Source organism: Amphiprion ocellaris, chromosome 17 (assembly GCF_022539595.1).
Source record: "Amphiprion ocellaris isolate individual 3 ecotype Okinawa chromosome 17, ASM2253959v1, whole genome shotgun sequence".
Taxonomy (NCBI): domain Eukaryota; kingdom Metazoa; phylum Chordata; class Actinopteri; family Pomacentridae; genus Amphiprion; species Amphiprion ocellaris.
In genome coordinates this window covers 29,455,905-29,479,837 of record NC_072782.1, presented here as the reverse complement: position 1 = coordinate 29,479,837, position 23,933 = coordinate 29,455,905, and the positions used below count along the sequence as shown (strand labels likewise).

Below are 23,933 nucleotides of genomic sequence, written 5' to 3'. Positions count from 1 at the left end.
ACCTTTTTTCATGTTTCTTTTCAAAATAACTATACAAGATTTTTACACACCTGTCTGGGTTGCTGCACTGCATTTACTGGGTGGTGACTGGAGGCCTCTCTGTGCACTGGCAGCATCTACCAATGATTGTGAGATGTTCAGGAAAGATTGTTAAAGTTTAGCTTCAGAAACCAACCAAGGTATGCCTCCTCTAAAGTCCATTAGTCTCTGCATGCACATTAGTCATTCAGTACCAAGTAAATTCTCACCCTGTTGGAAGCACTCAGATATAATAACACCCAATATTATTCATTGGTTTTATTGCACAGCTGTCAGAGCAGCAACATTCCAAGCTATAAAAGGGCAGTATCTTCAAGAAGCATGTCCTGTACTGTGATATGTACTGCCCTTATCCCTGCAGTGTGTTAGCGTTATGCAGCGAACTGAAGAACTGATGAGTCAGAAGTGATTCTCTTGTGTCCAGGCCTTTAAAGTAATACTTCACCTAAAAATGCAGAAGAGAGACCGTTCAACATCTAGCTCATTTCACTTTATTATATTGATTCAACAGGGGCATTGAGATTGAGAGAAACTTTTTGAAACATAAGCGAGGTTTGTGATTATCTGAGCACCACAAACCAAATTCCTTCTGACTCTGTTGTATTGGGATGCCAACTGAAGTCTCAAAAAACATTATGCAATATTTATCTGTTTTGATTATCTCTGAGATTGTTTCTTAGAGTCTATCTTAGGTTTCTGTTCCTAACAAGTTTGAGCAAACCCAGTAAGATCATTTGTGCTTTTGGCTTCTTTTATGAGATGTTTTACAGTCAGGATTCTCAAAAAATATCTTGGTATGTACACTGACGTATTGCTGATGGGAAATGATTGTCGAAGCTTAAGAACAACTTGACTGATTCCTCTGGGTATCTCTCGAGTATCGCCTCTGTTTTCTTTCTCCCACAGACGGGGAAGCTTCGGGAGTTGACGTCCATCCTGGGTGGTCCTCCTGATTTGAGGCCTGAACTGTACAACAGCGACCCCTGGGTGGAGTTCATCGATCTGGACATCGAGGAGCAGAACGAGAGACTGACAGACTTGGACACTGACTGCCTGATGGACCGATCACTGTCCTCCAACTGCTCCCCACTTTCCATCGGCTTCAGGGACGACGACTCGGGTCGTGCCAGCTGTTGTGATCCGGATCTACCCAGCGACCCGGAGGCGTCGCCCTTCCATCCTCTGATCCCAAACCAAATCCTCAGTAAGGAACCTTCATGCCCAACAGCCTCTGAATCAGGCTTTACAATAGAGAGCTCCAGTAATGTGGAGCCTCTTGTCGCCACCAAAGAAGCCTTCTACACCCAGGTGAGCGAGGTGAAGCCATCTGGTAAGGTGCTGCTGTCACCTGAGGAACAAACCGAGATCGACAAAAGTAAAGACAAAGACGACACGATGGAGAAGGAGAAAGAAAAGAAGGAGTTTCAGCTCCTTGTGGTGAACGCAGATCATAGAGACTACACCTCAGAGCTCAACGCAGGGAAAATAAGCCCAAAATCACCCCCAGGAGATCAGAGTGAACCCTGCCAGACAGACGTTGCACTATCCCTCGAATCGGACACCATCCCCACGTCCCAGCTGCCCCCAGCTCCCGTCTACACCGTGGTAGAAGGTGTTGACAGGCAGAACAGCATCTTACTGACACCGAACTCGACACCAGCGCCGCAGCTGATAATCCCAAAAACCATGCCGACGCCGGGCGGCTACCTGACCCCCGACCTTTTGGGAAGCATCACACCGTAAATCAGTGGCGGAGCAAAATCACAGACGATTCAATTATATAGGCAGGACAGTCTCGGAGGTCGACCTTTGAGGGGTCCAGCGCTTAATGTCAGCTCGCCTAGAATAGTCCGCCGGTGTCCTGCCACCACCTCTACCTCCTCCGACCTCCACTGCGTCCTCTGATAGGGCTGCGAAGTCGACATGGTTGGATGTTTGGAATTAGCACCGGATGATGAGTGGGCGCACAAAAACGTGTTTTTCTCCAGTTGTGCAAAGAGAACTAATCAAAGGGAAAGCTGGAGCTCAAAACTGCCTCAATTTTTCAATACTCAAAAACTGTCTACAAAATGCGCCTAATAAATAAAAAACAGTCTTCATTAAAGCTACATAATCAATTTCTGGCTACTGGGGGTCATAATTGCTCCCCAAATTCACATTGATGAATTTAATCCCAGTATTCTTTCTCCTTATAGCTCCAGTTTGGTCTCTGTTAACTTTAATGCTAAATGTTCCACTTTCTTCACCAGCTAGTTTTCTCGTCTGTAATTCATTGCAGGTAAGCTAAAAACTTATTTCTTTATAGTTTCGTTGCTATAAGTGACACCTTTCGCATCACAAGTTGTCATTTTATTCAGTATTAATATAAAAATACTGACTAATGCAGCTTAGTGTGTATTTAATTGTGCATTTTGCACATACAAAAATATTTTTGGATGAAATCAGGCCTTATGTAAATTTGAGTTCAGCATTTTTAAGCTTTTCATAATGTTTTTATTCCTCTTTAGGCTTTAAGATCATCATTGCCACAATGAAAATGTTGCATCACCCAATAACTCATTATTTTACTTTCATACTCAACTTATGTCAGCACAAAGAAAAACTAAGCACGGTTTGTTTGTAAAAGGATCAACTTGAGTATGATAGATGCTTATCTTACTCTGATGCTACCACATATTGTGTTCTTATGCTCTGAAAATGCAGTATATTTCAAGCTGGCGAGCTGAGTCTTATGCTCAGCCAGTATTAGTTTTTTAAGTGCATTGATTGTTAAAGTTTTTTATTCTTCATTCATTAGTGGTTAGTTCACGTAACGCAAGTTACAAGTCAGGGGTCAGTGGTTTTCAGTGTTAAGCCTGTACAGTTATTGCATTTTAAATATTCCAAAGTATGGACAAATAAAAAATTTGGAGAAATTTACCTTTGTCTCTCAACTAATTTTTGATTTGTTTGTGCATACTGATTAAATTACTGATGTGCCTTTTTAAAACTGGACCTCAAAACCCAACAACAGGTTTGAGAGCCATGTTATCTTTAAAAATATACAAAATTCACATTATTTATCACAAGAAAACTTGAAAATAGAAAGAATTGTCAGATTTTTGACTTTTCGACAGTACTTGAACTTGTAATTGAAAAATAAACCAAATCTAAGCTTGAAATTGTGATATTTTGCCAAATGTATTTATTCTACATATCTCATTAAATGATTATTTTTAAACAAATTCCAAAATACACAAATATTCTGTGACAGGCTATGTTTTCACAGAGCAGAGACGACACTGACAGGAAAACAAAACAGGATTGATCCATAAAACAAATACAGCTTGGCTCAAAAATGATATAAAGAGAGGCACATTGTTGGAAGGATACATTCAGCATGGTGAAATATATTTCTAAAATTGATGTGCAGAGCTCATAGACGTGAGAAATGTAATTACATTTTAATTAAATTAATACTCTAATAACCTATAGCCTGTAGCATGTGGAGCCTTCATGTTTTTCTAGTACCGGCAACACCTGTGGATACTTGGAAAAATGTTGTACATGTTGATTCCATTTTTTTTTCAACATTTATAGATCAAAAAAATCAAAGAAATTAATTTTTTCTTTTTGCGTTTTTTAGGGTTTAAGGTATTCAACTGTGGGACACGGCACAGAAAGTATTTTTTTCTTTTGTATACTCCTAGCCATGGTTGTGCTGTTTCCATAGAGGTGCAGGACTTTGTATCGATAAGAAAAACAAACCTACAGTGAATACAAATATTACAAAAAAAATCCAAAAACTGCTGGAGTTTAGAAGGTTAATTGCCAGAATTTGCTTTAAAAACTCCAAAAACAGAAAATATGCAAGAATAAATAAACTGCTTAATAATAATAATAATAATAATAATAATAATAATAATAATAATAATAATATAGTAATTATAGAATTATTATAATATATAATAATATTGTTAGAAAAAAATATTTAACCTTAAAATATAAGTCATTGTAAAATGACTAACCCAATTAAAATTAAAATTAATCAAAATTATTGACCTGCATTTGGCATTTATGACATTTTAAGAAATTGCATTTTGAAATATATTGCAGTATAAAAATTACATAAAAATTGTACTTGTCTGGCAGTTATTATACTTTAGTATTAGATGTATTAGATTTTTTCCCCTCATACAGTGTTGGAGCTGAACAGCCTGTACTGGAGCACACAGTTTAGTAGCAACTAAGTGTAGCATAAACACTTGGCCACTTAGCAGCAGTAAAAGCTAACTCGCTGTCCTTAGAGTCACTTTTGTGAAATTACAGCAGTAAAACAATATAATTACAACGGCCGTTTGCTTTTTAATGTACTGTAAAGATGATAAAATCAAACTGCGTTAATCTTGACAGGTTTATGGAGGAGTTCGGCCAACTGGAACAGGTACAGTAAAGCTAGCTAGCAGGCTAGGTAGCTAACTTGCTAACGCTAGCTTAGTTTAGCATATTTGGTTTGTCCGTTTTCAGTCTTTTTTACTCAATTAGACGAAAATTAAAGAATAAATTGTGTGACTTAGGAGTTAGGGAAACATTTTCCTCACATGTGGATAATTACAGGAGGGTTTTAGAAGTTTTAATTTAGTTATAAGCTAACATTTTAAAATAAGCTAATTTTATGTCATTATGCAGATAGATGTTAGCTGCTTGTTAGCTATTGCCATTTCGCCTGTTTTGTACTGGAGGCTATTACTGTTGTGTTTTGATAGAAGAAACACAAGAGAGAAGCAAAATACAGTAAAAGAACGAGTAAAATATGAAGAAAATTTGAGCTATACTCTACTCTAATAGTGACCAATAATGCACAGTACAGTAGTTGTACATTGCATCCATATAACTTGTCTTCGGGGTTATTGTTAAATAAATTTGCCTTTTCTTTTATGAAACAGAAAATCACAGAGGTTAATGGCAGAAACAGCATGTTGGAGATCACGTTGGAGGACGCCAACAGACTCACAAAGTTCAGTCTGACCAAGGAGAAGAGTCTGATGGAGGGTAAGTTTATGGTTTTATATCCAAACCCTTATTATTAACATTTATTACGACAATAAATGTTACTTTTCTATGATTTAAGAGTCCAGTGGTGATAATTAGGTGTTTGTCTCCATCTGCTGGTGCATTTGCCAAAAGACAGTCATGACTTTCTTCTGTTTTGAAATAAAAAATAATAAATATGTACACATTTACAGATGGAACTGGCTGATATATTAAGAATTATAACAACTATAGACATTTCTTATTTTGTAAAGCTATTTTGAATTGAATAAAGTGAAATAAAAATACTTAAACAAGTGCTTGGAAGCTGAATTAGTCATATTCACATTATTTTTTAATAGAAATTTGCTTCAGTATGATTATATCACATTTAAATTAGCTTTAACAACTGGTTTGATCTTTTTTCTGCATTTCTTACATTGACCTCATGGTTGAGATTGATAACAAACTGGAATTAAAGCAACAATGACATGAAATTACTCAGTAACTTTATTGTGCCAGGTCAAATGTGAATATTATTTGCTTATACAGTTAGTGTTTGCATTAATCTTGATGAAAAATGTTGGATGAGGGAGTTTATTGCTTACTTGTAGTGTTAAATAGGTTAAAGAAGGAGAAAAAAGCTGTGAAAATTCAATGGTTGAATGAACTTTTTGACCTGCATTGTATTTATTTCTATTTGTTCATGTGCACATGTTTGGGAATCTAATAACAGTCGAACAAACCGTGAGAAGTTGTTCTGTTTGATCAACCTGTTGCAGAGAAAAACAGCCTCCTGGCCACAGTAAACAGACTTCAGCAGACTCTGCAGGAACAGTGCAACCTCAGAGGTAACCACAAAAACCTCTTCAACTCATGAATACATGGGAAAATAATAACAAAATCACCCCTTTTGACTTTGCTTGCAGGAAAGAGTAGGTCCAGTGAATGGGAACTGAAACTGAATGGGAAAAATATATAAAAAATAAATAATATTCCACCTGTAGGTTTAATAGTTGTTGTTTCTGAGTGAAAATATGTCTTTTAAATTTTGATGAGTGACACATCAAACAGTGGAATTGTATTTGTCATTAAAATATAAAGAAGACTACTTAAAAACACAAGAAATGAGAAAATAAACAAGACCTAAATCTTAACAATACACTAAAAAAAACTGCATCATCTTAACAGTGTTCATATTTTTAATTATGTGGAAAGACTACAAGGCATTTGAACATGTAAATATTACAAAATTGTTCATGTTTCAGTGGAGAATGAGAGACTGAAGAAGGAAATAACGGATCTGAAACGACAGAATGAGAGAACAGTGGAGGTGAGAACAGAAGAAGGAGTGTACACAGAGAATGATCAATTCTAGTAGTTTTTTAAACAATTTACTGTCATTGTACAGTTTTTTTGTTTTTTTTTTAAATACAGATGATATCTTGTAAAATCACAGAAAAAGTATTAATTTACATGTTAACCTGAAAATACAGGCTAAAATTGTAAATAATATCCACATCAGAAATCTGTATTTTCATTCCTTTCCAATAGTGGACTGCAAAATTATTTGTCTGTATTTAAATCTCAAAAATATTTTTATTTTACAAATATTTGCTGTTATTAGAAAGAAAAACTATGTGTGTTAAGGATTGAAAAGTGGTACATAATTCTTTCAACTGTTATTTTACAGGTTTTCCTGTTTTCTCAAACTACAGAAAATATCTCATAAAATCTCTGAACAAATTTAGCAATATACATGACTGTAAAAAACAAACTTAAAAACAAATTTATTTATTTATTTATTTATTTATTTATTTATTTATTTATTTATTTATTTATCTACATGTGGACAAGATTGTTGGTACCCCTCGGTTAATGAAAGAAAAACCCACAATGGTCACGGAAGTAATTTGAATCTGACAAAAATAATAATAAATAAAAATTCTATGAAAATTAACCAATGAAAATCAGACATTGCTTTTCAACCGTGGTTCAATAGAATTATTTTAAAAAATAAACTCATTAAACAGGCTTGGACAAAAATGATGGTGCCCCTAGAAAAGACTGGAAATAATGTGACCATAGGGACATGTTCAATCAAGGTGTGTCCTCTAATTAGCATCACAGGTGTCTACAAACTTGTAATCAGTCAGTCGGCCTATTTATAGGGTTACAGTAGTCACTGTGCTGTTTGGTGACATGGTGTGTACCACACTAAACATGGACCAGAGGAAGCCAAGGAGAGAGTTGTCTCAGGAGATTAGAAAGAAAATTATAGACCAGCACGTTAAAGGTAAAGGCTAGAAGACCATCTCCAAGCAGCTTGATGTTCCTGTGACTACAGTTGCACATATTATTCAGAAATTTAAGATCCATGGGACTGTAGCCAACCTCACTGGATGTGGCTGCAGGAGGAAAATTGATGACAAATGGAAGAGACGGATAATAGGAATGGTAACAAAACAGCCCAGAACAACCTCTGAAGACATTAAAGGTGAACTCCAAGGTCAAGCTACATCAGTGTCAGATCACACCATCCGTCGTTGTTTGAGCCAAAGTGGACTTCATGGGAGACGACCAAGGAGGACATCATTGTTGAAAACAAATCATAAAAAAGCCAGACTGGAATTTACCAAACTGCATGTTGACAAGCCACAAAGCTTCTGGGAGAATGTCCTATGGACATTATTTTACAGATACTTAACATCATTTTCCCATTTTTTTTACAGTATTCCCATGTTTTTTAGCGTGTTTTTCACAGTGTGGGAGCTCATGTATTTTATTTATTTACACATGTAGTCACTTAGAAATTAATAATAATGATTCTTGTGTAAAATATTCCCATCATTGCAGGTACGTCTCTAATGTGTGGTGACGTCTGTGGTGTTTTCAGGTTGGAGAGGCTGAAGTTCAGCAGCTGGTCACTAAACTGAGAGCAGAAGAAGACCGACACCAGAGGGAGCTGGAGGCTGTAAGACGACAGTGTCGGATTGAAGTGGATGACGCGCAGCGGGGGAGTTTCAATCAGCGTAAGACCTCAACACATTACACTGAGACTCTGGCCCAGATCCAGTAAACCCACAGCAGCCTGGCAGACTACAACCAGCGTCACCTGTGACATCAGCGTTAAGTGAATGAGGGCAGCAGGATGTGAGGGATCCAAGCAGTGTCCGATAAATGGGACAGTTGGTCCTTCATGGAGGCATTTCTAAGTGTCTAGCTCAAGTGTGTAGTTTAATGGAGTGTTGGTTGTCTGTGCAGATAAGAAACTTATTCTGTCAGCGACAATCCTTGCCTGATAAGATGCTGCCAAACCACAAACCAGATTAGAGTTAGTAGTGACCTTATCTTGCAGGCTTCACCTACACCACCATTCAAAAGTTTCTGTTTACGATAAAGTTTAGGATGCAAAAAGGCAACTCACATCTACAGTTGTTCATTTTTAAGCACTGACACCAGCTCAGATGTGCATTAAAACACTTTACAAAAGCACTGCATAGTTTTAGCTCAACATAAAGTCATTTAGAAGTGGGAATTTTTGATACCAAATTCAGCCTTGTAATTCCACTGTATCGAGACACTTAAAATACTGTTAAAATACAGCCAAAGTGCGCAGTTTTTTCCAGAAAAATACAGGTAAATACTGTAAAATTGGATGCTTTTCTTGGAGAGTCAAAGTTAATGGAAAGATTAATATATTTTTGCGTAACAAAGAACTGTTTAAACAACCATTTTAATTTAGGAAGCTATGAATTTTATGGCCTTTAAACATCCCAAATTTCTCTTGTTAAATTTTGTATTTGCAATTGTTTTTCCTTGAGTTATAATATATATACACTACCGTTCAAAAGTTCAAGTTCACTTACAAGTGTCCTTATTTTTGAAAGAAAAGCAGTTTTTTCAATGAAGATAACATTAAATGAATGATAAATCCAGTGTAGACATTGTTAATGTGGTAAATGACTATTCTAGCTGGAAACAGCTGATTTTTAATGGAATATCTCCATAGAGGTACAGAGGAACATTTCCAGCAACCATCACTCCTGTGTTCTAATGCTACATTGTGTTAACTAATGGTGTTGAAAGGCTAATTGATGATTAGAAAACCCTTGTGCTGTTATGTTAGCACATGAATGAAAGTGTGAGTTTTCATGGAAAACGTGAGATTAGAGCAATTTTTGGTCTTTTTAAGCTTCTTGCTTTGTTCATTGATTGTTTTTTAGTGGTTTGAGATGGAAAAAGGGCTCAAAAGTTCAGTTACAGAGCCCTCAAGCACATGATTTTACCAACCAAGTCAGCTGGTGTAATAAAAGGGGGACACTGGAGCAAAATTAATGAAAGTGTTAATTTTAGAAGATGTTTCAGGGAAAACTGACACAATATATACACAAGTGAACATCTCTACAGCTCCAGAGTCCTAATGCAAAATGTAGTTTTTCAGTAAAACATTATCCAAATGACATTTTCACCACAAAAAAGTCCTGAAGATCTCATACTTCTACAGCATCAGAGTGTAATCTAATTAGCCTGAAATATAGCTAGGGCTGGTAGTTATGATTTATTTTATTTGCAGTGGAAGCTAAAGATGCTGAAATAAAGAGGCTGCTGGAGCAAAAAGATCTGGATCTGGAGGAGATGAAGAAGAAGCTGAAGGATCAAGAGAGGGAGAGGCAGAGCGAGCTGCTGAAGTTACAGATGGAGGTGAATTGAAAGCTACAAACAGTGTAGTTAAGATATTTTTTCTACAAAACTGTGATCTGTACGTATCTGTTTTATAAAGCTGGTAGCTTAACAAGGGTTTTGCATAAAACTCAGGTTTAATTAAGGTTAAAGCAGCTGATATCAACCTGCTACAGAAAGATAATGTCTGCCAGTGAACACAACAGTAAATGAGTGATTTGTGAGATAAGAAGAAGCCTCATGGTTTGCTTTTGAGTGTCAGGTTCCAGCTGTACTAAAAGCTCATCTGTGTTTTTCTCTATTTGTTTTTGCAGTTTGGTGCGAAGTTAGCCAGAGTTCAGAGCACAACCCAGTTGAACCAGCAGCAGCAGCAGCACCATGGTTCCAACCCTTTACCACAGAGTGTCTTTAAGAGGGTGAGCAACCCGCATGCAACATTTTACATCATTTATCTAACTAAAACAAGCTTCAGTAATCAACCTGTAGCTTAAAATAGAAGTGTTCGCTAGCATACTCCTTGTACCTGACACTGCAAGACGGTTCGGCTTCATCAGTTTGTGTCCTTCACCTAAAAACTTCAATTAGACCTGAGCAAAGTGCAGCAGATTTGAGCTGGAGGTCTCATCTTGTTAGTCCCCACACTCTTAAGTAAGTAATCAGACAGCCTCCCAGCATGCTTAGTCAGCTTTAGCAGCCAAACTGGACACTCGGACACAATTTACGCCTCATGTTCTGCTCTTTAATTTGGCCTTTCAGTGATCCAAAACATAGACATGAGCTGTTTCTGCACACCAAGCATGTTTGCATAAAAAGTCTGCAATGAAAACTGCCAGAAATGTCAACTTTTTTGAAGGTTAACATGCGTTTTCTTCCAGTTTTCAGGGTTAGGTTTATCAAAACAAGGAATTTGCCCTATAGAGCCTAGCATAGCGCAGGCGCTACGATTGCATATTCATGTTTGATTGGTGGTAGATTTGAAACCAGGTCAGATAGATCAATCATTCTTTCTGCATATAAAATCTGGGGAGTTAGACTAACATCTCACATATACACCAGGTCTCACAGCGCTTTTTCGTTGCAGTGATGGTTTGTAAAAATACACAGTAAAGCGCACATAAAAGTCTTTATAAATGAGACCACGGGATATTGTGCAGCTTTTTTACATTTACAAATTTGAGGGATACATCTGTGCACTTTCTGTATTTTGAAATATATGTGAAACAAACGATTTTCATTTATTTGGGGTTTATTGCACTTTAAAGGAATTTGTTGTCGTAGTTACGACATAAGTCAATACATATTATTAAAACTTAGGATAGAACAGTTATATTGATGTAAAGCAAATAAAAATATTCCAAAAAATTGCACTACAGTATTTAAAAATGTAAGAATATGTCCTGGCAGAGTTGCACAATGGTAGGTCTTAAAGGGTTAACATTACATGCACTAGTAGAACCTCTAAATGTGGTTTTATGTTCAGTCTGTACACAGATATACACACGGACAAAATTGTTGGTACCCCTCGGTTAATGAAAGAAAAACCCACAATGGTCACAGAAATAATTTCAATCTGACAAAAGTAATAATAAATAAAAAATCTTTGAAAATTAACCAGTGAAAATCAGACATTGAACAATCAGACATTCAACAGAATTATTTTACAAAGTAAACTCATGAAACAGGCGTGTCTGTGTTAATTAATTCTGTGTGTGTGTTTCTTCAGAAGCTGCAGTTCTTCCAGGAGGAGAAAAACAAGGAGATCCTTGCTCTGCGTCAGAGAATCAAAGAGCTGGAAGAGAATCAGCGCAGCCTCACGGACGGCCGTCTGAAGAGGAGGAAGTTCTAGTTTGTCGCTGCAGGTAGAGGAACCACCTGAAATGTTCGTTGGAGTTTTGAACTTCCTGCAGAACATTTGCTGAACTGTCCAGGTGCTTCTGCATGACTAGATCTGCCGTTCTCGCAGGTGACCGGTATGCAGAGAGAACATTCAAACACATGCTGTATTCCTGTCTAAGGCTTTAATCCAATTAGACGCCTGCAGGAAGGGACGGACCGAGGGAGGGAGGGGGAGGCGTAGATGAGGGAGACGCACACTTCTGAATGAATCGCATCGCTGGAAGGCTAATCCCACTCACTGTTTATCTCTTTTCATTCAGAGAAGTAATTTACTACGATTGAATTCCCCTGTTCTGTTAAGATTATTTGAATTCAAGCTCAAAGCCGCTGAGATCTTTTAAACTGTCTTCAGGGAAAACATTTATACTGATACAGACATTCTGGACTGATATTCCCTAACAGTTCTTGTCGTTTATGGTGTAGAACTCGGTTGATAATAATTTTTGAAAGCAGAACTCAGTATTTAAGCACTTGAAAAATGTTCTGTGAACTGTGAGGCTTACAGTGCCTTTTAAAATAATAGCTTTTTGGGAATTTGCTGTCCAAATCTGTTGCCAAGAGTTTAAAAAGTGAAAATTCATATCACTGTCATGTTACTGCGAAACAAAATCCGCCTTCAGGCCGCATTAAACCTCTATTTTGTTTGTTTAATAAGCAGGTTGATTGGAGTTATTGGCTGGATTAGAAGTCGTCTTGTCACCATGAGGTTGCTAGCCTAAATATATCTTTTAATAAATTACCCAAAACAACACTTGATTTCATCTCTAAGCTGCTGAAATCTTGTAAATTGTCTTCAGGGAGAACATTTATACTGATACAGACATTCTGGACTGATATTCCTGAGAAATTCTGGTTTATGATGTAGAGGCCATTTTTTTTTTTGTTGTTTTTTTTTTACAGATGTAGAGGCCAGTTGATGCTAAGTTTTGAAGGCTAAAATCAGTATTTGAAAGCTTGAAAAATGTTCTGTGAACTGTGCGAGGCTTACATTACCTTTTGAAATAAGAGTTTTGTGGATCTTTCTGTCCAGATCTTCTGCCAAGAGTTAAAAAAACAAAAACTGATATGACTCTCATACTACTTCGATCAGTTTGCTAGCTTAGATTAGCACAAAAACTAGAAACAGGTGGAAAAAAGTTGCCTTGCTTTGTCTAGAGGAAACAAAATCCACCTGCAGACTGAGTTAAACCTCTATTCTGTTTGTTTAATTTGGGGAAAAAAAAGCAGATTTATTGGAGTTAATTGCTTGAATAGAAATCTTGTTGTCACTGGGAAGTATATCTTTTACTAAATTACCCAAAACAACACTTGATTTGAATTTAGAGCTGAAATAACAGGTAGATTGATCAGAAGTTAGTCAGCTAGAATCATATACGTACTGATCTGGTTGTGATTCAAGAAGTACACCTGCGTTTTACACGAACAAAAGCAGCTTTAATTGCCCTCGTGTAAATGTTTTGTTGTCTTTTGTTCCCTCCACTGCTCCTCACAGGGACGACACACCTGAATGAAGCGACTCCGCCCGGCCGGGTCTTGACCTCATGTTTTCTAATCTCTTTATCTGTCCAGCACAGGCACCGTCTAAAGGGGGACAGAGAGCTAATCTCTATGGGAACATTGGGTAATACTATTGCATAACGTTTCATTTTCACGAAAAGCCTGTCATTTAACCTTTGCTACATAACACAAGACATCCACCTGGCAGAAGTGTCTTATGCTAAATCTGCATTCTGATGCCGAAAATACAAATATTTATGCTTGTTTCCCATCTGTTGTGAGGTTTCTGGCCTCGTTTTCGTGGCCGTGAACTGTCGCTAGTTGTTTGAAGGGATTGGGACGGACCTAAATTAACACAGGATTAGAGTTCATGACACCATCTTAAGCCTTCGTCTTTCGCCGATGAGGAAAAGATCGAGGTGTGGCCAGAGATTCTCACTTAACTAATGGCTCATGCAGACTTGCCCCCTCCCTGCCTGCCGTCTCATGTGTTGTTGCCTTCATTGCACAGTCGTCGAGGAACGAGAGGGACGCTGTGATGGTAGCATGTAAGCAATTTTAGCATTTTTCTGGGTCCTGAGGGGCCAAACGAAGAAATATCTCTTGCAATGGACTCTACAGCCATGTTTTGATGCAGAAGAGCAATTTGGAAACTTGGTAAGACAAACTTACCCTGTTATTTGCAGTCATTTCATTCTGAAATTTCCAGAAAATTCCAATATAATGTGCACAAAATGCATTTTTTGTGGTGTGATGTTAATGGAAGACGTAAGTTTTGAAGAGAAGATCAAGAAAATTAGGTTCCATTGGTTGATAAAGACTCAAGATTGCATTCACTAGTGCTAATATTTAGGGTTTTAGAGTGTATTTTTGGTTTTATCGTGTTCTCCTGTGCATGCATGCTCCTGCGTTTACAAGCTCTGAGCTGATAATGACTCGTATTTTCCTCCTGAAGATGCCAGTGTCCTCAGCCAGCTGCAGAAATGCCTGGAGGCCAGTACCAGGTGGCGAGCATCAAGTGCCACCACAGCCTCTACAGCCTGACGGACAGCTCCGATGTTGGCCCTGAGGAGGAGGAGGCCGACCCCCCGCTGCGCCTCACCCCCCTGCAGAAGCTCACCGTCGACATGTGCAAGGACGAGAAGACCATCAAGGAGCTGATCATCGGCCGCAGGGTCGGCTTCTACAAGGTCCGCGGGGAGATCGGCTACGGGACTTTCTCCAGGGTCAAACTGGCCTTTCACGCTCTGACTAGAGGTACACAAACAAATTAGAGATATTAAGAGGAAAAGAAACCTACTTGATCTGTAAAATAAATGCAGCATGACGCAGAAACAGTGACCAGAGGAGCTAGGTGTTGGAAGATACATTCAGCATGTTGAAACATCTTTCTACAACTGATATACAGACTCAAAACTTCACAAAATCTTTTCGAAAATGACTCAAATTGTCTGCAATGACTCAAAAAGTCTAATGTGGAGCTCGTTTTATGGAACTTTCGACAACTTTTGGGTCAGTTTTTCATGATACATTCAGCATGGTGAAACATCTTTCTATATCTGATGTACAGAGACTCAAAACTGGACGAAACAATGTCCATGCTCAACCCAAAATTCAGAATTTGAATACATTTTAAATCATTTAGAACTGCTATAAAGTCCCTGGTTCACCTCTGCTTCCTTCACCAATGCCTGTGATCCTTTCTTACATAATTGTCGCTCGGTATTTAGCCGCGTTCCTCTATGAGCAAAAGATCTTCCTAGAACACCTCATTAGTAGCTTAAGAGCAGAGGTGAGCAGAGGTTGGTTCTCCAAGGTTAAACTGGTTGTTAAACAACACAAGAAGAATTTCAAACATAGCCAACACACTTTTGTTGTTGCTCAGATTCTACTCCATTCTAAAACTGAGACCAAAACACACCAAAGCTCCGTCTTCTGACTTTGCAAAAGGGAACTTTCCAATCTTTCTTGTAATGTGTTTTTCAGTTGTACAAATTACAAACAGAACAGAGTTTACCATAGCAACAGAAGATGATAATAGAGGAGGACAAAGCATCATTTATGCAGTATGTATAAAGGATAAAATAAACAAATTTAAGCAGTAAATAAATGAAAGTAAAAGTGAGGGCATCAAGCAAAAGTGGCTGGAAGGGTTTGGAAGCAGAGTGGTCTAACCCACTGTCTGTCGTTTTGGAGAAAAATGGCTTCAAAGTTTTGTGTTTTCCAGAATGGTCTAACACTCCACTGTAAGGCTATATTTGGGTTGTGGGTTAGACCACTCTCACACCAAAATCTAGACCATAAAATATTGGATTAAGATATTGGATTTTTGTGGGTGAGACCAGTCTGCTTCTAGCCTCCTCACATGATCTGTTTCCCCTCATTCTTCTCTCCTTTAGAAATGTAACATTTCAAGGAATATTTTCTTGGGGTTTCAGATCTTTCCAGAAAGGTTAAATTTACAAAATTACCAAAGCAAATATCTGCTCTTCTCCAGGCCTAAAGACATCAATGGCAGGTTCAGTTCCAGTTTAGATGATTAACCTCCTCCCATGACCTTTCTCCATTGTCCATTGGTGTTTCTTACCTTTCTTTTTTTTATTTGTAGTGGTGCATACTGCACACTGTTGTCACTATGCAAGTCCATTTTCAAGCCATTTTAGTTTTTTTTTTTTTTTTTAAACAAAGGATTAAATGAATTAAACTAACAAATATTCCCAAATTTAAGAGAGAAACCCAACCAGAGACCCAGAGCTGTAAATTCTGTTTGTTTCAGTCATTACTGACCATCAGTTGGCCAATTTGCCTGGACTGCACTCTTTTTCACTGGATACTGCATATGCACTTGACCTGATATAGTTGCTGATAAGTCTGAAAGAGAATTAAGAATTAAAGAAGAATTAAACAAAATAATTATTTGAAATTAAACCCCAAACCATATAGCAGTAAAGCATTTAGAACCGGACTTTAAACCTCATGATTTGTCCGGTTTCTAGTCTTTGGTAAAGATGCAGCTACAGTTACATTACAGTTTTATCTTCCACTTGTTTTTTTGTTGAATGTTTTAGTCTATAAAATGTTAAATCTAATGTAGAATGCAACTAACCATTGGTTTTAAGATCTGTTATACTAATGACCATCTTGAAAATATCTAAAAAATACTGTAAACAAGATTTCCAGAGCTCGAGATGACGTCGACAGATGTCTTGTTTTGTGCAGAAACTGTAAAACTGAGGAAATTCTTACATTCAATTTGCTGGAAACAGAGAATTTTGGGAAATTTTTGCTTGATAAATGATGTCAACTTAACCTTAAAGCACAATAACTATGACTTTAAACCTCTAGACTTCATTAAAATGCTTAAATTGTCTGACCAGAACTCTAAACCCTACCCAAGATGAAATAGGAAAGTATGAAATCCTTAAATCCAGCCAGGTGATATTTTATCTGAAAATATTACTTTAATCAGTTACAAATACTGTTATTAAATGTTTTTTTTTTATCTACCAAACGTTTCAGCAAACATTTCGACTTCTTTTCCACTTCCAGCTTCTACTGTTATGGCTAAATCCTGAGCGGCATCTTTTTTCTGGTGTTATCTGTTGTTAACTCCGTCTCCTCTTCCGTCCTCCTCGTAGACAAAGTGGCCCTGAAGATCCTGGACAGGATGAGGCTGGATGCTCAGGCCCAGCGTCTCCTCTCCAGAGAGATCAGCAGCATGGAGTCTCTGCAGCATCCCAACGTGGTCCGACTGTACGAGGTGGTGGAAACGCCGAGCCGCCTCTACCTGGTCCTGGAGTACGCAGGAGGAGGAGACCTGCACAACCGGATCTGCAACGAGGGGAAACTGTCCGACAGCATCAGCAAGATCACCTTCGCTCAGGTCCTGTCTGCCATCAAATACATGGTGAGTGACCAGGAAACACTTCTGAGCTGGACTTTGTTTGTTCTTTTCTTTAAGGAGCTCATTTCTTCATCAGTTACGTTAAAATCAAACACTTTTGAGGCACAAGTGACTAAACAGTGGCAGCTTTTGATTTAAGATAGGTGAAAAAAGAAAATAACATGGAGGAAAAAGCAAAAAAAGTTTAATTTCTTGACAAGAAAGCTGTTTTACAAATCTGGTGTTTCAGAAGTTAAACTTTATCACATTTATCCTAAACTAAGGACTTAAAACTTGAATTTCAGGTTTATTTTTTTTAATAGTTTAGATAGCTGCAAACAACCATGTTTGGTGTAATTTGTTACACTTTTTCAAAACCAAGGACTTAAAAGAAAGATTTTAGGATAATTTCTTTAGTTTTCATAGGTAGCTTGAATAGTTTGTAGTGCAGAGGAATTTTGACCTGCAACACAAACATAAAACAAATAAAATGGGATACTAACTCATTTTTTAAAAATTATTTTCATTATTTTCTTAATGTATTTTGTCTTGGACATGAAAAGGGGTTAAAAATAAATACACATTAAATTTATCCAAAATCAAGTACGTAAAAGAACAGTTTTAGGAAAATGATTTTTGATAGTTTGGATAATTTGTAGTTCAGAGGAACTTTGACCTACAACACAAGCTAGAACCAAATAAAATAGGGAGCTAACTCGTCATTATATTTATCATTTTCATAATTTTTTTTTAGTTTATCTTGTCTTAGACATGAAAAATAGTTAAAAATGCACAAATCATTTATCCAAAGTCAAGTATGTAAAAGAAAAGTTTTTAGGGAAATTCTTATTTATTTACTCAGTTTTCGTAGTTAGTTTGGAGAGTTTGTCGTACAAAGGAGTGTTGACCTGCAAAACAAGCTAAAAACAAATAAAATATGGTGCTAACTCTAAATTATTTCCATAATTTAATTTAATTTTGATTAGATTTTTTCAATATTTTCTTGATTTATTTTGCCTTGGACATGAAAAATAGTTCAAAATTCACTAAACATTTATCCAAAGTGCGTCAACACAACACAACACAAGCTAAAAAAGGAATAAAAGAGGGCACTAACTCAAAATTATATTAGTAATTTTCATTATTTTCTTGTTTTCTTTTGTCTTGGACATTGAAAAAAGGTTTAAAAAACACATTAAATTTGCCCATAAGCAAGGATTTGAAAGAATAGTTTTTGATAAATTATTTACTTTCTTATTTATTTATTCAGTTTTTATAGTTTGGAGAGTTTATTATGCAGAGGAATGCTGACCTGCAACACAATTAATAAAATAGTGCGTTAACTCAGAATTATTTTGATCATTTTTATTCTTTTCTAGATTTATTTTGTCTCGGACATGAAAAATGGTTTAAAAAAAAAAAAAAAAAAAAGCAGCATTTTTCAATTTTTGTGTAGCCGTACAGTATCAAAGCTCTATGCAAACTTATGCTAGGTTGAACTGTAACACACTGTTATGAAAAGTTCAGTTGAATTCATCATCGTTGTGGTCAGTTAAATAGCAACAGGTGCCTTTCTGTTTACAGTAACTGCCTCTGCACCAACAGCCGCCAAACATTTACACAGCAGCTTATTCTCACCGAGTTATCCAGCAAAGAGACAAGCAGCAACAGGCCTTTTTCACTGATGCACTTTTTAACATGTCGCAGTAGGAAAATACACATGCAAATAATAAAACGGTGGAATTAGCTGCTTCGCTTTCAGACTCCTGTTTTTGTTTGATGACTCACTGTCAACACTGTTACTGTAGAAAAGGTGTCAGTAACGGCAGCTGTCATGGGCATGTTTAACCTGTCATAGATAGCTGTAAATGTCAAAAATAAGACTTTAAGTAGTTTATTATGAAGTTATGTAACCCAGTTCATGAAATGTTTCACTACTTCTGGATTTAACTGTAACTAGCACTGCTTATATGCTTGCAGTGCAGTTCAAAGAAGAAAAGTCCACTTCTAAGAGACTTTAGCTGTATTTGTTTTCACTTTCCAGCTGATTTTGTTGAGATATTGTGCTTAAAAATGTCTGTAGATTCTCAGTCATCCAGGTCATGATGATCCTAGGAGTTTCAGTAGGAAGCAGCTGGACTTCTCTTTTAGGCTTTTAAAGACATCTCACGGCTTTTTCAGTTCAAAACTGAAGATGCAGAGCAGGTTCTGTTCAGAGTTTTGCATTTAAATCAGCTGTAAGAAGCGTCTTCCTTTGACTAAATCATTTCCTGACGATTATTTATGAGCGATACAGATTCTCAGCTGAGGGAAAATGTTTTATCTGCAAACATGTTGAGTTGTAAGTTACTAAAACCACTGAATGAAGCTGTTTATTGACAGTATCACACACTGTATGCAGCTCAACAAAAAGTTCTCTGCAACATGTCAATATCATCCACAAGAATATTTTGTTGTAACCAATGCTGCTTTTATACGTGCAGTTTCACAAGGAAAAGTACATCTTTAAGAAACTTCACCTGCATTTTTTTGTGCTTTATAAACTTCAGCTTGTCAAATTACTTTATAGTCCTCAGCACTTGGCTTCAGAGGATTCTACTTAGTTTAATTTAGAAATATTAAACCATCTTTTCTTGTTTTTCTGTGCAGCCAAACGTCAACATCATCCACTGCAATCTGAAAGCAGAGAACTTTTTGTTGAGCTACTTCTGGGTTTAATTCATGCAGTTTTATGGAAAAAAGTAGATTTTTTTTGTGCTTAAAACGGTTCCCTTTCTAATCCTCAACACTTGGTTTCAGGGAATCTTGCTTTGGAGCTTTGATAAATAAAACAGTAGAAACAGAAACATGCATGACTTTACAATCTTTTCTTCTCTGCAGCACAAACATCAACATCATCCACTGCAATCTGAAAGCAGAGAACTTTTTGTTAAGCTATTTCCGGGTTTAACTGTAACCAACATTGCTTTAATATGTGTAGTTTCATGGAAAAAAGTTTCTTTTTTGAGCTGAAAAACTTTCCTTTTCTAATCGTCAACACTAACTTCAGCGGATCTTGTGTTGGAGCTTTGAAAGAAACGTGCATGACTTTACAATCTGCTCTGTTTTTAGTACAACCATCCAGTCTGTTCTCCTCTGCAGCAAAACATCGTCATCCACCGCAACCTGAAAGCAGAGAACTTTTTGAGTTATTTCTGGGTTTAACTAATCAATGCTGCTGTTCAACATGCAGTTTCATGGGGAAAAAAGTAGACTTTTGTGCTTAAAAATGCTCTCTTTCTAATCCTCAACATTCGGCTTCAGGGGATCTTTGCTGTGGATCTTTAATAAATGAAACTGTAGCAGCAGAAAGAAACGTTCATGACTTTGCAATCTGTTCTGTGCAGCACAAACATCAACAACATCCAGAGAACTTTCTGTTGAGCTACCTCTGGGTTAAACTATAACCAACGTTGCTGTTATACGTGCAGTTTGATGGATAAAAGATTTTTTTTTTTGTGCTTAAAGTGGTTCCCTTTCTAGTCATTAACACTTTAGGGAATCTTCCTTTGGCAGCAGAAAGAAAAGTCCCCTCTGCTCTGTATTTAGCAAAACCATCCTGTTCTTCTCTGCAGCACAACATCAACATCATCCACCGCGACCTGAAGGCGGAGAACGTCCTCTTCACCATCAGCGGCTGCGTGAAGGTGGCTGACTTCGGGTTCAGCACTCGGGTGTCGAACTGCAACAACGCCCTGGACACCTTCTGCGGGTCGCCTCCGTACGCCGCCCCGGAGCTCTTCAGGGACGACTGCTACCTGGGACCCCCGGTGGACATCTGGGCGATGGGCGTCCTGCTGTTCTTCATGGTGACCGGAACCATGCCGTTCAGGGCCGAAACCATGGGCAAGCTGCGGCGCTGCATCATGGAGTGCTCCTACACCGTGCCCCCCTGGGTGCCCGGCCCCTGCCAGAGGCTCATCAAGGGCATCCTGAAGGCGGCTCCCTCCGAGCGCTACGCCGTCGACCAGATGCTGGGCTGCGACTGGCTCCTGCCGGTGGAGTTCCCCTGGGCGCTGGTGCCCCCGGAACCGGCGAGCCCCCCGCAGAGCCCCGGGAGCTTGGAGCCCAGCGACCAGGAGGAGGTGGAGGAGGAGATCCGGGGCTCGCTGGAGGAGCTAGGTGTCACCGTGGAGCACCTGAGGAACAACCAGCTCAAAGACAGCCGCAGCCCCGTCACCGGACTTTACCGCATCCTGCTGCACCGAGCCCAGAAACGAAGAGGCTGCGACTGCCTGCCGGTGGTCCGAGGGATGGTGAGGGACCCCAAGAGGGAGGGACTCCGGGCCTACAGGGGCCTCCGTCACACCTCCAAGTTCTGTGTGCTTTCATGAGCACAATTTTTATACCAAATTTCTTGTTTTTTTTGTACCAACATGTAGCACATAGGAGCTATTTATTTATCCTTTTTTATTTGTCATTTTACATCGCTTATGGAATAAGTGACTTGTAGGTTTTACAGTTTGATGACTTGCAGTGCAGCTTTTTTGGGATAGCCTAAGATGTCTGTGAAAGTGCCTATTATAAAAGGTAAAACCTGTTTAACCTCCTAAGACCCGAGCTTTCGTTGGGCTTGCATTTTAGATTTCTTCTAGTATTTGGGACAAGGAGCAACCAATAAATATAGTAATCGGATAATATCTAATATCTGACTATTGTATTTATAATATTTATATTTTTATTAAGATTGTTGTTGTTTTTATTATTATTATTATTATTATTATTATTGTTATTATTATTAGGAACAACAAGCTCTTTTTGGAAAAAAAAACAATACGTGTTCACATATGTGGACGCCAGGATTTAGGAGGTTGAGGATAATTTCATCCAAATAAGGAGCGAGATGCAGGAAATAACCGCTGAAAATTCAAGACCTTTATTTATCACAAACACAATTATACATAGCATAACACACAGTGAAATGCACGTAGCACCTGTTCCAGACCGACACGATAAGAATAAAAAATAAAAGCACACAGGAAATAAATGTATGGTATGTTTGGTATGTATGTAGTTAGAAGTTAAAGACTAAATGTAACTTTGTGTGAGTGTTTTGGAGCCACTAAGTTGATAAAATGTGAGTTAAATAAACCAAGAAAGCTCCCATTTTCTAAACTAATTCTCTCTTGTAAGTCCTTGCTGCTGATTTGATCTTTTCACGGGGTGCACAGTAAATATTGCAAAGCCAAGCGTCTAAAATGAAAAAAGCTTCAATGGTCCGTGTATATTTCGGTAATTGGATTTTCCGTTCTGAAACGGGTATTGAAAAACAAAAAACGAGTGGCTATTTGATTTTCGTTTAAAAATACAAAAAATAAAATTGACAGAAACGAAAAAAAGGTCAGTTTTTTCATTTTCTGAGACCGGAAGTGGTCATCAGCAAGTGTGGAGCCAAACAGAGTACGGTGCATAGACTGTGTATATTTTTTTTCGTTAGTTTTCATGGTCAAAATGAGAGATCAGGTGGCCGATCCTAAAATAAATCTATATTGATTTTTTTATAGAGCGTTAAAGTTTTGCGAAGCCAGGGGGCGGGACTACTTGATCAACAGTCTGGTCTGGAATGATTGACAGGTCCTATGGAGGAGGCAGCAGAGACTCTGCTCTCCTCCTTTGGATTAATTCTGATATAATAACTGTTGGTTTATTTATCGGTGCAGCAGCAGAACCTTTTCCACAGACCGTTTTCCTGCCCGTTGGCTTGTGTTAACCAGTTTTCTGGCTTCGGCTGATTCTACCAGCAGACACTGAAAGGACTCTGATTGTTTGGTAAGTCAATGTTTATTTTCGTATCGGTGCCGCTTTTAATGCACTTTATATGCAGCTTTAGTGTCAGATGTAATGTGTGCCATGCACTCCAGATGTTGGTGGAGTTTATTTCAGTGTGTGTTGACCAGAGAAGAAAGTTAGCATCTGGTAAATATTAGTTTTAATGTTAGCGATACTAATCGAGCTAGCTGCTCCGTCGTAGTCTGATTAAAGCTAACGTAGCATTAAGCTAACGTAGCATTAAGCTAACATTAACGTAGCATTAAGCTGGTTAATAGAACTGTTTATGGAGACGCTGGTTCACATTAATGTAACGTTTAGAAAACCTAAATGGGATTAAAACGTTAAGGTTCTGTGTTGTCAGTAGTCCTGAATATCTCCTAAGCAATTAAATGTTTATCAGTGATGCATCTTTAGTGTGAAACTTTTACTTTGCACCTATATATATATATATATATATATATATATATATATATATATATATATATATATATATATTTTTTTTTTTTTTTAATGTAGGTCGTTTTAAGGTAAGACATTAAAAGATGGTTTTCTTAGGTAAATGAATTTAAGGTTTAATTGACTGAAATCTTTGTCAGTGTGTTTCTTTCAGTTTGAAATATCTTGATTTATTTAATACAGCTCAGTCAGTTACATTTTATATTATTAAGAATTCTTATTCAGTTTAACACTAGATGACATATCAGTTCATTGAGTATTTCAGAGCCAGTTTTTTCTTTTCAATTATCTGTATTTAAAGTTATATTATTAAAATATAATTGCAATGAAACAACAACAACATAAGACATGACCAAATATACAAAGGAAGTGCAGCTATTTTAATATTAAAAAAATGATCTGTCAGTTAGAACATGGTGAAAGTGCAGCTTAAGTTAGCGAAACTACGGATAAGCAAAGTTTCCTTTCACAAAAAGAACAAACAAAACGTCCAAAAAACGTCATAGTATAGCATGTCACCCAAAAAACGTCCTGGTTTAGCATGTCACTCTAAAAACGTCATATTATAGCATGTCGCTCTATAAAACATCATAGTATAGCATGTCGCTCTAAAAACGTCATAGTATAGCATGTCGCTCTAAAAATGTCATAGTATAGT

At 37.5% G+C, this 23,933-nt stretch overlaps 3 protein-coding genes across 3 annotated transcripts in view; all 3 read left to right on the top strand.

The window, feature by feature from the left end:
• ghrb (growth hormone receptor b) overlaps positions 1 to 2,958 on the top strand; it is a 30,034-nt gene extending 27,076 nt beyond the window's left edge. Inside the window, exon 9 of the mRNA XM_055019313.1 lies at positions 946 to 2,958. Coding sequence (XP_054875288.1) covers positions 946 to 1,782 — 837 coding nt within the window. The 3' untranslated portion in view covers positions 1,783 to 2,958. The remainder of the gene's footprint in view (positions 1 to 945) is intronic.
• A 140-nt stretch (positions 2,959 to 3,098) lies between these two features.
• On the top strand, positions 3,099 to 12,367 carry LOC111572694 (coiled-coil domain-containing protein 152). The gene is made up of 8 exons (XM_023276451.3): positions 3,099 to 4,462; positions 4,965 to 5,070; positions 5,832 to 5,900; positions 6,318 to 6,382; positions 7,946 to 8,081; positions 9,626 to 9,753; positions 10,047 to 10,148; positions 11,456 to 12,367. Exons 1-8 carry the CDS (start codon positions 4,400 to 4,402, stop codon positions 11,576 to 11,578), a joined length of 792 nt encoding a protein of 263 aa, XP_023132219.1. The 5' UTR covers positions 3,099 to 4,399; the 3' UTR covers positions 11,579 to 12,367.
• A 195-nt stretch (positions 12,368 to 12,562) lies between these two features.
• nim1kb (NIM1 serine/threonine protein kinase) lies at positions 12,563 to 22,162 on the top strand. Its single transcript, XM_023276460.3, has 4 exons — positions 12,563 to 13,782; positions 14,081 to 14,382; positions 16,764 to 17,032; positions 20,623 to 22,162. The coding sequence occupies exons 2-4, from the start codon at positions 14,109 to 14,111 to the stop codon at positions 21,379 to 21,381; spliced, it is 1,302 nt and encodes a 433-aa protein (XP_023132228.1). The 5' UTR covers positions 12,563 to 13,782; positions 14,081 to 14,108; the 3' UTR covers positions 21,382 to 22,162.
• Positions 22,163 to 23,933: the final 1,771 nt, after the last annotated feature.